At 51.3% G+C, this 17,112-nt stretch overlaps 1 protein-coding gene and 1 non-coding gene across 5 annotated transcripts in view; both read left to right on the top strand.

Annotated features, from left to right (window-relative positions):
* TECPR2 (tectonin beta-propeller repeat containing 2) overlaps positions 1-17,112 on the top strand; it is a 140,184-nt gene extending 123,072 nt beyond the window's left edge. For 2 of the 4 annotated variants that reach the window (XM_031667793.1, XM_031667792.1), the window contains 4 exons: positions 7,754-7,895; positions 8,366-8,515; positions 8,904-9,174; positions 16,619-17,112. In XM_031667793.1, coding sequence (XP_031523653.1) covers positions 7,754-7,895; positions 8,366-8,515; positions 8,904-9,058 — 447 coding nt within the window. In that variant the 3' untranslated portion in view covers positions 9,059-9,174; positions 16,619-17,112. Of the gene's footprint in view, positions 1-7,184; positions 7,353-7,753; positions 7,896-8,365; positions 8,516-8,903; positions 9,175-16,618 lie in introns of those variants that run through there. The other 2 variants (XM_021941587.2, XM_031667794.1) reach the window with 2 other exon arrangements.
* Positions 14,160-14,263, top strand: LOC116276035. The gene has a single exon (XR_004185490.1). It is a non-coding gene; the product is annotated as a U6 spliceosomal RNA (small nuclear RNA).

Below are 17,112 nucleotides of genomic sequence, written 5' to 3'. Positions count from 1 at the left end.
AGCTCCCTCTGAGGGAAACTAAATTGTTTTTTGCCACTTCCTTTAATTTTTTCCATGTTGCTTTTTTCCCTATACCTCCATTTAAACATCTATTGTTTTTGAACTTTCTTCTTCAAAACTTGTTTCTAGGAGCTATTACCCCTCTTCACTATACTGAATTCTAAGTATTTTCTCTCATTGGAAGGCCGTGATACCTAGAAGTAGACCACAGGCTTCTAACGGGGTGCCCTGGGGCTGCTGTAATCCCAGCGTTTTGGGAGGCCTAGGCAGGAGGATCACTTAAGCCCAGGAGTTTTTTGGTTTTTTTTTTTTTTTTTTTTTTTTGAGACGGAGTCTCGCTCTGTCGCCCAGGGTGGAGTGCAGTGGCCGGATCTCCGCTCACTGCAAGCTCCGCCTCCCGGGTTCACGCCATTCTCCTGCCTCAGCCTCCTGAGTAGCTGGGACTACAGGCGCCCGCCACCTTGCCCGGCTAGTTTTTTGTATTTTTTTTTTTTTTAGTAGAGACGGGGTTTCACCATGTTAGCCAGGATGGTCTCGACCTCCTGACCTTGTGATCCGCCTGTCTTGGCCTCCCAAAGTGCTAGGATTACAGGCGTGAGCCGCCGCACCCGGCCAAGCCCAGGAGTGTGAGACCAGGGCAACATAGTAAGACCCTGTCTCTACAAAAAAAAAAAAAAAAATTAATTAGCCAGGTGTGGTAGCATGCACCTATAGTCCCAGCTATTCAGGAAGCTAAGGTGGGAGGATCGCTTGAGCCCAAGAGGTTGAGGCTGTGGTGACCTGTGATCGCACCGCTGCGCTCTACCTTGGGCAGCACAGCAAGACCCTGTCCCAGAAACAAAAAGCAAGCCTTCTTGCAGGAGCTGGATTTTGAACTTAAAAACAAACAAGCACATACGTTTGCCTGCCGTGCACACACACACACTTCCTCCCTCCCTTCCTGTCTCCTCTCTCAGCTTACCAAACTTTGTGTATTTTTTTTTTTTTAGCATTTCCGAAGTATTTTAACTCTCAAATTTCTTATTTATTCCATCTTGCAAGTTCTATCCTTCATTTCTTTTCCTTTTTCTTTTTTTTTTTTTTTCCGGAGACGGAGTCTCACTCTGTCACCCAGACTGGAGTACAGTGGCGCGATCTCCGCTCACTGCAACCTCCGCCTCCCGAGTTCAAGCAATTCTTCTGCCTCAGCCTCTGGAGTAGCTGGGACTAAAGGCGTGTGCCACCATGCCTGGCTAATTTTTGTATTTTTTTAGTAGAGATGGGATTTCACCATATTGGCCAGGCTAGTCTTGAACTTCTGACCTCGAGATCTGCTGGCCTTTGGCCTCCCAAAGTGCTGGGATTACTGGCATGAGCCACCGCACCCAGCCTCTTTTGCATTTTTATGAAGTTTTGAATATGAATAAGCCAAAATTTTAGACCACCTGCTACTTTTTTTTTGTTTTTTTAGTAGAGATTAGTTCTCGAGTTCCTGGGCCCAGGCAGTTCTCCTGCCTCAGCCTCCCATAGTGCTGGGATTACAGGTGTAAGCCACTGTGCCCAGCCTACTTTTTTTTTTTTTAATTGAATTTTTTTGTTTTTTTTTTTTTTGAGACAGAGTTTCGCTCTGTAGCCCAGGCTGGAGTGCAGTGGCGCAATCTCAGCTCACCACAACCTCTGCCTCCCGGGTTCAAGTGATTCTCCTGCCTCCACCTCCTGAGTAGCCAGGATTACAGGCATGAGCCTCCACGCCCAGCTAATTTTGTATTTTTTTTAGTAGAGACGGGGTTTCTCCATATTGGTCAGGCTGGTCTTGAACTCCTGACCTCAAGTGATACGCCTTACTCAGCCTCCCAGAGTGCTGGGATTACAGGCGTGAGCCACCACGCCCAGCCTCTTTTGCATTTTTATGAAGTTTTTAATATGAATAAGCCAAAATTTTAGACCACCTACTACTTTCTTTTGTTTTTTTAGTAGAGATTAGGTCTCAAGCTCCTGGGCTCAGGCAGTTCTCCTGCCTTAGCCTCCCATAGAGCTGGGATTATAGGTATAAGCCACTGTGCCCAGACTTTTTTTTTTTTAATAGAATTTTTTCTTGTTTTTTTTTGAGACAGAGTTTCACTCTTGTTGCCCAGGCTGGAGTGCAATGGTGTGATCTCGGCTCACTGCAACCTCTGCCTCCTGGGTCCAAGCGATTCTTCTGCTTTAGTCTCCTGAGTAGCTGGGATTACAGGCACCTGCCACCACACCCAGCTAATTTTGTACATTTTTTAGTAGAGATGGGGTTTCTCCATATTGGTCAGGCTGGTCTCGAACTACTGACCTCAGGTGATCTGCCTGCCTCAGCCTCCCGAAGTGCTGGGATTACAGGCGTGAGCCACTGCGCCCGGCCTAATTGAAATTTTTATTGAATAATGGTCACTGCACTTGTATTTATAAGAAATCCTGAGTACCCTTTACCCAGTTCACCACAATGGTAACTGCGACACTATAGTACACTGTCACAAGCAAGGCTCGTCTACTTTTTCTTTTTTCCTAAATTGTGATAAAATACACATGAGGTTTACTGTTAGTGACCGTACATTTGCAATGTTGTGCAACCATTGTCACTATGCAGTTTCCAGAACATTCTTTTTTTTTTTCTTCTTTTTTGAGATGGAGTTTTGCTGTTGTTGCCCAGGCTGGAGTACAGTGGCACAATCTGGGCTCACTGCAACCTCTGCTTCCCAGGTTCAAGTGATTCTCCTGCCTCAGCCTCCCGAGATGCTAGGACTACAGGCACGCGCCACCATACCTGGCTAATTTTGTATTTTTAGTAGAGATGGAGTTTCACCATGTTGGCTGAGGCTGGTCTCAAACTCCTAACCTCAAGTGATCTGCCTGCCTCGGCCTCCCAAAGTGCTGGGATTACAGGCATGAGCCACCTCGCCCAGCCTAGTTGCAAAACATTCTTATCCCTCCAGAAAGCCCCTACCAACACGAAGCCACTCCCCATTCCTCCTCCCTCCTCCTCTCTCCCAGCCTCTGGCAGCTGCTCACCTGATTTTTACCTGGGATTTTCCTCTTCTGGATGTTTCATAGAAATGGAATCCTGGCCGGGCGCGGTGGTTCACACCTGTAATCCCAGTACTTTGGGAGACCGAGGCGGGTGGATCACAAGGTCAGGAGTTCAAGACCAGCCTGGCCAAGATGGTGAAACTCTGTCTCTACTAAAAATACAAAAATTAGCCAGGCATGGTGGCAGGTGCCTGTAATCCCAGCTACTCGGGAGGCTGAGGCAGGAGAACCATCACTTGAACCCTGAGGCATGGAGGCCAGTGAGCTGAGATCGTGACTAAGCTGCACCTCCAGCTCCGGGCACAAGAGCCGCACACTCTGTGTCAGAAAAAAAAGGCCGGGCGCAGTGGCCTGCCTGTAATCCCAGCACTTGGGAGGCCGTAGGCGGGTGGATCACGAGGTCAGGAGATCAAGACCATCCTGGCTAACACCATGAAACCCTGCCTCTACTAAAAATACAAAAATCCACAAGGGTGGCGGGTTTCGTAGTCCCAGCTACTCGGGAGGCTGAGGCAGGAGAATGGCGAAACCCGGGAGGCGGGTTTCTGTAGTGAGCCGAGATCGTACCGCACTCCAGCCTGGTGGACAGCCGCAGACTGGCCCCCTGCAAAAGGAATCCAAGCATACAGTGCGGGTGGCTCCTTGCGAGGCGCGCGCATGTTCCTGATAGCCCTGAGTGTGTCTGCCTTTGTCTGTTTAAATGAGGTTTATTCGGCCCCAGACTTGGTACAAACCAGAGGGACAGCGAGCCACCATTGCACGCAGCACAGCCACAAACCAGCAGTGCCAGGCTCAGCTGGAGTTCTTTGCCTCCAAAGAAAGTTGGCTCAATAAGAATCCACACTAATCCTGTGTGGAGGCACTTTACATCAGTGCTTGAAAAAAATAAGCAAAAAACAAGAAAACGAAAGTGATAGCCATAAAAACAAAAAAAAAAAAAAACATACAGTGAGTTTATAAAATAAATACAGCAAAGGTGTGTTGAGGCTTCAGTGAATCAGGTCACTGGTGATGAAAGCCGCAGGAGGGCTGTGTGTTAACCTGACGCCAAGCGCCACTTTGCTTACTGTGGGAGCAAAACAGTGGAATTCCCTTGCCCTGAGGATCCTGTGCTGCTTCCCCGGGCCTAAATTCACTCTTGAGGACTGGATACTTCGTGCTGTTTCCCGTCAATTCACTCTGAGACTGATCCTGTGCTGTTTCCTGGCCTAATTAATTTGAGAGACTGGATCCTGTGCTGCTTCCCCTGGCCCACCACTCTGAGACCGAGAGACCGGGTTTTCCAGAGGAAGATGATAAAGCCATTTGCTTTGAGGTCCAGTGATTGTCACTGTTTCTGACCTAATAGAAAATCATCCTTCACTGATGCCCAGCCCTGCTGGTCTTGAAGCCCCTCACAGGCACCATGTCATGACACCCAGGGTGTGCCCAGAGCCCCATCAGGCAGGGCTAGGACCAGGCCTCTCCATTACCAACCCAGAGAGCAGTCAGCAAAGCAACCCCGAGTTTGCCAACTTTTCAAGCATTTGTTTTTTGCCTATTGAAACCTCGGTGTATCTTAGCAGACACACATTCCTGAGTCACCCACCATCTGTGGCTTGGGATCATGATTGCCGTAACCACCCGGGGTGCTGAGCGCCGCCCCGGCCTGGGGTCTGCTCTGAAAAGGTCCAGACTCAAGCAGAGCAGCCCACCCCAGGGTCACGTTGCCAGTCCATCAGCAGGCACCATGGGCTCCACCTCCAAAGCCTGTTCTATCGGCCTCTTAGGGCCTGCCTGTACCACCGCCTCCTGGCTTATTTGCACCAGCATCCGGAACAGGGTTCTTGTCTACCTGCCCTTCCCTGCAGCTTGTCCTCACTGCAGCCAGAGGGGTCCTCTGACGACATGCGCTAGTTCACATCTCTCCTCTGTTTTTGTTGTTGTTGAGATAGTTTCACTCTTATTGCCCAGGCTGGAGTGCAATGGCCTGATCTCGGCTCTCTGCAACCTCTGCCTCCCGGGTTCAAGCAATTCTCCTGTCTCAGCCTCCCGAGTTGCTGGAATTAACAGGCGCCTGCCACCACGCCCAACTAATTTTGTGTTTTTAGTAGAGATGGGGTTTCATCATATTGATCAGGCTGGTCTCGAACTCCTGACCTCAGGTGATTGGCCCGCCTGGGCCTCCCAAAGTGCTGGGATTACAGGCCTGAGCCACCGCGCTCCGCCCACATCTCTCCTCTTTTTTTACTTTTATTTTATTTATTATTACAGAGGGTCTTGCTCTGTTGCCTAAGCTAGAGTGCAATGGTGCGAATATGGCTTACTGCAGCCTCAAAATCCTGGGCTCAAGTAATCCTCCTGCCTCAGACGCCTAAGTAGCTGGGACTACAGGCACATGCCACCATACCCAGATAATTTTTTAAATTTTGGTAGAGACAAGGTCTTGCTGTTGCCCAGGCTGATCTCAAACTCCTTGGCTCTTTTTTTTTTTTTTTTTTTTTTTAGGAAAGGGCTGGGCACGGTGTCTTACACCTGTAATCCCAGCCCTTTCCTCTTTTCACAACCTTCTGGCAGCTTCCCACATCACTCAGAATGAAATCACACTTTTCCCTCAGCCTGAAGCCTGTCATCAGCCCCAGTGGCCACTCTGGCCTCACCACTGGGCTGCAGCCTCACCACTGGGCTGCAGCCTCCCAGCCTCCTTGTTGCAACCCTGAGCACTTGCCAGGGCTGCCAGGGCCCTTCCCTGGGTGTCAGCAGGACCACTGCCCCTCCATTCCGGGTCAGAGTCAGGGTGTCCCTCTGGCCCTTCTCTCTGTTACGCAGCGTGGCATTGGTTTGTCCGGGTTGTGGCCCACCCTCCCAGTAGGATGGCAGCTGTGGGAGGCAGAAACAAGTGTTTTGTCTGCAGTTGAGGTTGCAGTGAGCCGGGATTGCGCCAGGGCACTCCAGTCTGGGTGACAGAGCGAGACCCTGTCTTAAAAAAATTTTTTTTAAAGAGAACGTTCTGACAGCCAGAGTCAGGTGGGGGCAGGAGGGAGGGGGTGGCCCTGTGCCTGTCAGTGTTTCAGCCGTGGAGTTGCGACCAAGTCTGGACGTGTTTGGGATTTATATTCACCGCCATCCCTCAGCTTAGCTTAACTTGTTGGGCTATGGAACTCCCTTTCTATACATCACACCCATTTCCGTTCCATGGACCTGGGGTTCAGAGGCGCAGATTTAGGGAAGCGCTGCTCTAGGCTAAGCCCACATTCCAGGGGGATGCAGGGAGTCCAGGGAAGGGAGGGGAGAGGCCTGTGATCACTGCGCAAAATAGGGCTGGGTGGGGAGGCCGGGCAGCTGGGGAAGAAACCTGCCACGTCTGGGAGGACCGGTTGGTCCTCAGAGGACCTGGCAGCAGCAAAGGCAGACACTGGCCCAGGCGGTGGTGATCGGTGGTGATGTGCCCACAAGAGCGGCCACCGCCCCATCCTCCTCGCTGCCCTGTTTCTCCATCCTCCATGTCCTGATCCACTGGGGCTGAGGCGTGAGACTTGGTGCCCACGGGAGGCATTTCATACATGTGTTCACCAGCCCACAGTTAGGGGCCCCTGCCCAGAACAGCCGGCGGGTGAGGATGCGGGCAACCTGGAGAGGGCACCTCAATCGGGGAGGCGCAGGCGGAGGGAGGTCCCAGTGCCTGAGGGCCCTGAGAGTGTCTGGACCCGGCAAGTGTGTGACATGGGCACTATGACAGGAGCACTGTGTGGCCAGAGTGTGGCACAGGGCATCCAGTGTGATTGTATTCCCGGCAACCCTGAGCACAAAGCAAAGAGCAGGAGATGTGTGGCGACAGCAAGGGACCCGCCACTTTCCACTGGGTGGCCCACTCAGGGTCCCATGGAGGCTGACCAGGAGGGCAGGGACCCAAGACCACAGATGTAGCAGGGAAGACTGTGGGTTCCAGAAAAGCAGGCAGCTCCAGGCAGTGGAAGACAGCCAGCCCCTTGGGGCTCAGGTCACCCACCAGCACTGCTGGTGACCAGTGGCCCAGGTCCTCCAGACAGTGCTGTGCTTGCTGGCACGGAGGCCTGGTCCAACCGAGGGGTGGGCAGTCCTGGGGCAAACTGGAGCTGCCAGTGGACAGCAAACAGGACACTGAAGGGACTTCCTTCTGTCCTGTGAAGAGCAGACAAAGAACCGGAGATGCTGAGCGTGGACAGAGGCTGCGCAAGGACCAAGGCAGGGCGGCAGTCTTGTGCCACGACCTGGGCAACAGGGACGTTGCCTGCCCGGCAGCACATTCAGGAGGACGGCTATGCCTAGAGGAGAGGGGCGTCAGCTGAGCCAGGATGGTGAGGGCGGCACAGGCAGGTGGCAGGGGCTCCTGGGCTGGCGTTACTGTTTCTCACAGTGCCCACCACGGTCCTTCACAGCCAGGTCCGCCGTGCCTCTTCTCTCATTCCTCCACTCTCTGTTCACCTGGGCCGTTCCTGCCCTTCTTGGTCTCCTGCTGGAGTCCATGCTGGTATCTGCTGGGCTGTCCCTCAGTCTGGCCCACCTGACACTCTGGAGACAAGTGACTGTCTCCCCTGTGAGACTGGCACCGGGGGCAGGACATGGCCTTTCTGCCTCCTGCGGGGCCCACCCTGGCTGCTGCATGCTGCCACTAACATGTCCCCAGTTCTGGAAGCCTCCTGTCCCTCCTCTTGTCACCCAACTCCTGCCTTCCCTGAAAGTCCCTTCCCGCTTCCAGCCTGCCGGGGTCAACTTGGTCAGCGTCCATTCCAGCCCCAACGACCAGATGCTGTGGGTGCTTGACAGCAGGTGGAACGTGCACGTGCGGACCGGGATCACCGAGGAGATGCCTGTGGGGACTGCCTGGGAGCACGTGCCAGGTAGGAGCCCACAGACAGGGCCTGCGGTGCTGGCCAGCCGGGTCTGCCATCACTGGGAACTGCTGGGCACTCCCTCCAGGCTGCTGTCTGTGAGGCAGCCTGGTCCCCACCACACCGCAGCCTTTGTGCTGGGGCTGTGCTGTTGCCGCTGCTTCCTGGACCGGGGGACAAGCCTCCAGTCATGTTCCTTGTTGGGGGAACCCAGGCCGTCCTGCTGGTGCTTTCGTGGGAGGGCGGTTTGCACACTGCCCAGGCTCTTCTGTCCTTTGACTTCTGGCTTTTGGTGGCTTTGCTGGCCCTGCCAACTCGGTGTCCTTTCCCTCGGCTCCTGCCCCAAGCCCAGCCCAGCATGGGCACTCCATCCCTGCAGGGACCCTGGTGGAGGAGGGCAGCGTCACAAGATGGGCTCGGGAAGCAGTGGCCCATCCCGTCCACGGCAGGGGCTCAGGAGGGGCCCTGTCTGCCCACAGGGTTGCAGGCCTGCCAGCTGGCGCTGAGCACCAGGACCGTGTGGGCCCGCTGTCCAAACGGAGACCTCGCCCGGCGGTATGGCATCACAGACAAGAACCCCGCCGGAGACTACTGGAAGAAAATTCCCGGCAGTGTGTCCTGTTTCACAGGCAGGTGCCAGGGGCCGTGGGCTCAAGGCTGTTGTTCCCTTGGGGTTCCCAGGGCTGCTGTGGACCATGTCGGGGGGCTCTCAAAGAAGCTGCCCCCACTGGGCTCCGCTCTCCCAAAGCAAGAACTGAGGGCAAAGCAGGAGTGTGTCCCAAGGAGGGAAGGGGCTGGACACCTGGGCTCTGCCAGAGTCTCCTGGGCAAGGACAGGGTGCTGTTGACATCCACTTACAGCTGAGGGTACGAAGTTCACATGGAGATGGTGGCTTGTCCAGGGTCCCCCACCTAGAATGCGGCAAGCCCAGACCTGCGCCCAAGCTCCTAGTGCCATCTGTGCCCACCCCACAGTCTGTGTGATTGACAAATACGTGATTGGCTCTTGTCCCTGCAGTGACTGCGTCAGATGAGCTGTGGGCTGTGGGCCCGCCCGGCTACCTCCTCCGACGGCTGACAAAGACGTTCAGCCACTCTCATGGCACCCAGAAGAGCAGCCAGGCCGCCATGCCCCACCCCGAGGATCTGGAGGACGAGTGGGAGGTCATCTGAAGGAGCCCTGGCAGAGTCACGCGGAGGGGCCAGGCATCCGTGGTGGGCACAGTGGCTTCGGTGTCACTCCCTGGTGGACGTGCTGCCTCGACACTTGTCCAGACACCTCTGGCCAGGTTGGACCCGCACACTTACTTTCATCTATGTTGGTTTCTGTCTCGTTCCAGAACCCACAGCCTCCACCCGTGGCTGGCGCAATGGCTGCAGCAGTGGAGTTCAGGACAGTGGCGACTGCCCGGCTGCATGCTCTCCGATTACCCGCGTGCTGCCGTCCTGGTCTCATCCACAGATAGCTCCAGCTTTTGTTGCTGGGAGTGGTCTCCAGAGGCCTCCCAGAGCCAAGGGCAGCCGGGCAGCTGGTTTGGCCCAGGGCCTCTTTCCACATGAGTAGCCCCAGGGCCAGGTGGAGCCAAAGGTCAGCTCTCTGCAGCGCAGGATGTGCTCGGTGATGGCTTCGTCCCGTCACAGGGGGTGTTCCCCCAGAGACAAAGCTGCAGAGCACATTCCACGCCAGACGCTCTGGCCAGGAAGCCGAGGCTGGGCCTGAGAGGAGAGCACTGGCCATGCCACACGCACATGCACACCATACCACACAACACACCTCACCACCACACCACACCACACCTCACCTCACCTCACAACACACACACCACACAACACAACACACCACACCACACCACAGAACACACCACACCTCACCTCACCACACACAACACAACACACCACACCACACTTCACACCACAGAACATATCACACCTCACCTCACCACACAATATACCACACAACACACACCACACCACACTCACCTCACCACACAACACACCTCACCTCACCATACCTCACCTCACCTCACCACATCACCACTTCACCCCTCACCACACAACACACCTCACACCACACACCACCACACCTCACACCACAGAACACACCACACCTCACTTCACCACACAACACACAACACACAACACACACACACCACACCACGCCACACACCTCACCACACCACACACCTCACACCACAGAACACACCACACCACACAACACACACCACACTCACCTCACAACACACACACCACACCTCACCACACCACACACCACACCACCACACACACTCCTAATACTCACACTACACACTCTCACTACACTCATACTCACACACTCACTACAACACACCACATACCTTTACACCATAGAATACACTACACTGCATAACATATTTATACTTTTTACATTTACATACATATAATATATAATATACTTACATTTCTTTTATAATATATACTATACTTTTTACTTTTACTTTTATGACATACTTTTACTAGCTACTTACATATACATATATAATATACTATATTTTATACATATATTATTTACATTACTTACATTTTTTATGATATATTTCATTTTATAATATATATATTTATGATTTTTATTTATATTTATATTTATATATTATGTTTATATTTAAATTATATATTATATTTACATTTTAATGGCATTTCTTATATTATATATATATTTTTATTTATATATTATATATTTATTTATATATTATATGCATGAGCTCCTCACTCCCACACCACACCTCACTACACCTCACACCATACCACACCTCACCACACAGCACACACCACACACCTCACCACACCTCACCACACAGCACACCACACCTCACCACACCTCACCACACAGCACACCACCACACACTACACCTCACCACACACCACACCTCACTACACCTCACCTCACACCACACCACACCTCACCACATACACCACACCTCACCACACCTCACCGCACCTCACATCTCACAACACAACACAATTTCACTACATACCACACCTTATACTCACAAATACACCACACCACACAACACACTCCCTACCTACACTATACTTTTACTTTACTATACTTTACCATACTCATACTTTTACCATACTCTCACTTACATAATTTCATACTCTCTTTACTATACTTAGATTTCATACTTTACTATACTATATTTATACTATACTCATACTTTTACCATACTTTACTTACTATACTATACTTCATACTCTTTTACTATAATTAGATTATACTTTTCACAGCATTATCATACTATACTATTAATTTCTACTTTACATTTCTTTTACTTTTACTTATGCATTTTACTTTTACTTATACATTACATTACATTACATTTTACATTTATATTTATATTTTTACTTATATTATATTATATTTATATTTATATTTCTATTTATATTTCTTATTTACTTATATCCACACCTCACACCACACCACACCACACCACCTTCACCTCACACCACACCTCACCACACCCCTCACCTCTACACCACACCTCACACCACACCACACCACACCTCACACCTCACCACATCACATCACATCACATCACACCACCACACCCTCACACCACACCTCACCCTCACACCACACCACACCACATCACACCTCACCACACCACACCCTCACCACACCACACCTCACCTCTGCCCGCACACGACGCAGGCTGCCCGCCTCCTGGAGAGCACACTTCAGCTGAAACAGTAAAGCCTGATGGGTGCACATGGAACCTGGACGTGTGCATGTGTGTCCCAGGCAGGGATGGCACAGGAGGGTGCATGGGGCGTGGGGAGCTGAGCCAGGGTCGCTCACTCAGAAATGTCTTTGGAATGGTATTTAACTAATGCTGCTGGCAGACATCCTAAAACCAGATGCATCCTCAGAAGATGAGTCTACTAATTATTGCCTTTTTTGTTTGTTGTATTACAAACCTGCATAAAATACCTCATTTCAAATCAAATCTTACAAATTTAGAAGAGAGATGTATTTTCCGAAAATAGTGGAAGGCCTTTGTTCCTTCCCGGGTTTGTCCTGAGCCTGCACTGTCCTCGCCTGCAGCCTCGGAGGGACGGGCATCCCCACACAGACTTGACTGGCAGGGCGGGCCCGGGACCTGCGGGCTGGCTCCGAGTGGCAGCGCATGCCTGCTGCAGAGTATGGGTTGACACTCGACAAGTTGAAATCAGTGCCTCTATGGATGGCTGCCCCTTCAGACAATGGGCAGTGCCCACCCCGCCCACTGGCATCTGCGTGGGAGGGTTAGGCCGCCCTACCACACATCCCGCCCCCTCCCGGAGGCAGCTGCAGGACAGGACACCAGGCTAGCTGCTTTTTTTAGACTGCCTCTGGCCCAGGCCCAGTCCTCGGTGTCAGGGAGCCCCCAGGCCACAGGTGGAGGGTGATAAATTATGTTCCCTGACAGGACCCAGCCAGCTACATAGGTGGAGGTTTTCCATGTCCAAATGAGGTCAAGATGCCGAAATCCCAGATCTGACTTCTCACTTCCCTTTTCTAGAACCTTTTGTAAAAGTTGGTGGCAGCAGAGGCAGCCCCAGGCCGGGCTGCACCTCTCTGTGTCTGTTGTGCCTTGCCCGGCGCCTCACGGATGGCAAAGCTCTCCTCACCCACGGGACTGTAGTGCAATTAAACCCGCGTCTAGGTGATGCTTTTAAACTTGTAGCTTCGTGCTTTGTACAGTTTTCTTTCTGGTTTTAATTTTTCGTTGTGCTTTGAGTCAGTGCAATAAACTAGACTTTTTCCAAACCTGGTCGAGTGTGCTGCCTGAGCTGTGAGAAGTGCCCTCAGCCAACGCTCATGAGGGCAGTGCAAGGGAGAACCTGCCAGCCCAGCACCACCGCAGGCAGAGTGCGTCAGCAGACCTGTCCCGGCACGGCTGGTGTTGAAATACACACCGGTTTGCCCAAGTGGCTGTTACGGGGGAATGGCCACTCCAGAGCTGGCTGCCCCCCATGGTAGCCTCTGAGGAGGATGCCGTGGGGTGAGGTCCAGGGCTGCCTCCTCATGGAGCTGTGGGCAGGCATTGGAGGGGTTCAAGACCCTGGTTCTACATCTCCAGCCAGCAAATGAAACCATATCGCAGAAGTGCCCTGCTGGAAACTAGCTCACGCAAAAGATGACGCCCAGAACAGCAGCAGGACACACCATGTACCAGGAAATGACCTCAGCAAGAAACCTCAGGCCATGTGAAGAGCGGCAAAGCTTTCCAGAAGGCATAAAAGGAAACTTGAATAAAGGAAGATCTGTTCCACATTCCTGGACGGAGGACTACACACATTATGGAAAGACCTCATTCTTTCCAAAGGAATTTATAGGTGTAGCTTGATTTCACTTCCAATCCCCACTGGGATTGTTTTGTTGGGGCAGGCAGGGAGGAATAATGTTAGTGCCCACAAATGCCCATGACTGGCCAATGTGCTGCTCACCAGAGCCCTGCAAGGTGAAGTCTCATTAGCCCCTTGAGACTCAGAGAGGTTAGGTAGCTTGCTCAAGCTCACCCAGCACTGAGACTGGAAGCCAGGTCTGTAGAACTGCAGACTCTGTGCTGTTTGATGCCTCCTCACTGTTCCCTGTCACTCCTGGGAAGAAGAAACGGGTGAGAACTGCTAAGTGATGACAGGTGGAGCCGCAGCAGGGGCCACTCTATCGAATGGCAGGGCCCAGACCCTCGGAGGGCCAGGCAGCAGCCTCGCGAGGCCCACAGGGAGGAAGCAGAATGGAGGGGGCATCTCAGATGCGTTTAAGGAACGGCGGGGGGCGGGGGAGGTGTCACAACTAATGTGGCCACTGCTTCATTCTCTGGGCAAAATAATATTAAATGGATTAAAGAATCTAAAACTAGTGGGGAAACTGATTTCTGGATGGCAAAGGCTTTCTAAACTCAAAAGTGATGGGACAAGCCACAGAGGAAAATAAGTATGTAGATTTGATTTCTCCAAAATGTAGAAATGCTGCTGGGCACAGTGACATGCACTTGTAGTCCCAGCTACTTGGGAGGCCAAGGCAGGAGGATTGCTTGAGCCCAGGAGTTTGAGACTGCAATGAACTATGATCACACCACTGTACTCCAGCCTTGGCGACAGAGCAAGACCTTGTTTCTCAAAAATAAATAAATAGAAGGAAATAAATGTAAAAATGCTGCAAATTAAAAACCTCAAAGAAGGGGAATAATTGCAACAAACGGGAATTGATGTTGAATATTTACCTTAAAAACTTATACAAACAATACCAGGAGTGCGCCCTTCGCCAGCACGTATACAAAAATCGTGATGATACAGAGGTTAGTGTGGCCCCTGCGTAAGGATGACTCGCAAATTTGTGAAGCGTTCCATAAATATATTTATTAACTAAAAACCAATAGGAGGAGCACTTCAAGTCGAGTGTAAGGGCCCTTCACAGAAGCAGAAGGAACACTGGTCCAAACCCCCAGCACCCCAGAAGGAGAGGTGAGATGGGAGCAGCCTGGGAGCCCCCCATTGGCGCCGTCCTGCTGGGAAAGCCAGTCCTAAGAACAAGTCCTAAGTCAAGGAAAACAGTATAGCCTGTTTATAATTAGGAAGCACTTAAAACAGCCTGGCATTTGGGAACAGCCATGTTAACGGGAGCAAATTCCCCTCATGAAATAGCCTGCAGCTGTTAAGAAGCACGTGTGTGCAGGAAGCGGCCGTGCAGGACCTCACTGCACCAGCGTGAAGTTCCCGGGCCTGGTTGTGAAAACGTGGTTCCGTAGGAAATCAGAGGGAGAAAGGGAGAGAAGGGGGAGGGAGACAACGCAAACGTTGGAGGGTATTTGTTATAAGCTTCAAACTTTCGGCAGGTTTGAAATGTTTCATAACTCCAGGGAGGAGAAGGAGGGGCGAAAAGAAACAAGTTCTCTACTTGTGATGAGCAGCTAGTCACAGTGGTTGCCTGGAGTATATGCCTTTTTGTATCCTTTGAATTTCCAGTCATGTAAATATATTATTTATTCCAAAAATAAATCAGATTTACATTTTAAAAATTCAGTTGTCTCTAACTACTCTTTGTTATCAAGGCTGGTTGAGTCAAATATCACAAAATAGACACCAATGACTTCTTAAAAATAATATTTACGGCCCGGCCGGCCGCAGTGGCTCACGCCTATAATGCCAGCACTTTGGGAGGCCGAGGCGGGTGAGGTCAGGAGATCGAGACCATCCTGGCTAAGAAGGTGAAAACCCCGTCTCTACTAAAAATACAAAAAATTAGCCGGGCGTGGTGGCAGGCACCTGTAGTCCCAGCTACTTGGGAGGCTGAGGCAGGAGAATGGCGTAAACCCAGGAGGCGGAGCTTGCAGTGAGCCGAGATCGCGCTGCTGCACTCCAGCCTGGGCGACTGAGCGAGACTCCATCAAAAAAAAAATAATCATATGTACAAAGTACAGTGGGGGAAATGCTTATACTACAGTAAGGTTAAAAAATACTAAATTGTATAACTGATCTGGTTTCATACATATATAAATATGCACAGAAAAAAAATGTAATATATATGTGCATAGAAAGACCTGGAAGAAACATACCCCAGAATGCTAGCAGTGCTTGTATGCGTGCAGATGACGCAGTCAGTTGGCACCTTTACTTGTACCGTGAGTGCTTAGGGGCCCCGCCTCCGGGAACCATGTGGGGTGGTGGGGCGCTTGAGACAGTGTTTCCCTGGCAGGGCCCTGCCACACCGTGGCCTGGACCTCTCTACTCAATCCCCAGTGTTCCACAGTGAGCATGAATTTTATAAGCAGAAAGAAATTACTTTCAAGAGCCAGGCGCGGTGGCTCACACCTGTAACCCCAGCCCTTTGGGAGGCTGAGGTGGGCGAATCACAAGGTAAGGAGTTTGAAACATGCCTGGCTAACATGCTGAAACCAAGCCTCTGCTAAAAACACAAAAATTACTTGGGTGTGGTGGCAGGCACCTGTAATCCCAGCTACTCAGGAGGCTGAGGCAAGAGAATCGCTTGAACCCGGGAGGCAGAGGTTGCAGTGAGCTGAGACCACACCATTGCACTCCAGCCTGGATGACAGAGAGAGACGACATCTCAAAAATTAAATAAATAAATAAAGAAACAAACAAACAAATAAACTTTTAAGAATCACCAATAGAAATCTGTCTTTCCCTCCATCTTTTTTTTGTTTGTTTGTTTCTTTTTTGAGACAGAGTGTTGCTCAGTCGCCCAGGCTGGAGTGCAATGGCGCAATCTTGGCTCACTGCAACCTCCGCCTCCTGGGTTCAAGCAATTCTCCTGCCTCAGCCTCCTGAGTAGCTAGGAGTACAGGCATGTGCCACCACGCCTGGCTAATTTTTGTATTTTTAGTAGAGACGGGTTTTCACTATGTTGGTCAGGCTGGTCTCAAACTCCTGACCTCGTGATCCACCCGCCTTGGCCTCCCAAAGTGCTGGAATTACAGGCGTGAGCCACTGTGCCCAGCCTTTCCCTCCATCTTGATTGCAGTGGTGATTACACACATGTAGACATTCATCAGAACTCATCAAAGTATACACTTAAGACTGTGCATTTTATTACATGTAAGTAACACCTCAATCTGAAAAGTATCAGGGCAAAACCACACGCTGCAGAGGGGCAGGGCTCCTCCAGCAGTTACTTACTTCCCTTGAAACAGCAGCTCAAACATGGAGTAGTCTTCTGTGACTAAACTTCTTTTCCCTCCTCCTAACTTCCAGGAAGATCCTTGTTCTGAATAGGATTTGAGGTAACTTAGGAAACTGCTCTCAATACGGAATTTTAAAGTTGGTGAAGAAGTTGACAGAAGGGCAAGTCACAGTAGGAAAATCAAGGAACTATCGGGATGAAGTCAGCACGCAGAGCAAGCCCAGCAAGGCCCAGGCACCAGAAGGCCTTAGTCCCTGCCCACCTTGCCCAGGCCAGTCAGACAACACGGACTGCCCTAGAAGGTCACCTCAGGGAGATGGGGGTGGTCTCTCACTGCTGGATATTGATGAGCCAGGACGGCTAAGCCTTCACTATCCTCCCTAATAGACATTTGGGGTGCAGAGATGCTGGTCCCTGAATAGAGTTGGGATTCAGGGTCCTTGGGAACACTGGGCACCTGGTGGGTGGGTGGAGGGGCAGGACTGGCTACAGCTATGTTCCCTTAGAAACAGACTGGTGGAATTAACGAAATAAATAAATGAACCAAGGTGCTTTGCCTCCCCCA

The sequence above is a fragment of the Papio anubis genome, chromosome 7 (genome assembly GCF_008728515.1).
Source record: "Papio anubis isolate 15944 chromosome 7, Panubis1.0, whole genome shotgun sequence".
NCBI classification, from domain to species: Eukaryota; Metazoa; Chordata; class Mammalia; order Primates; family Cercopithecidae; genus Papio; species Papio anubis.
Note: the sequence above shows the minus strand (reverse complement) of the source record. Positions and strands in the feature narration are given on the sequence as shown.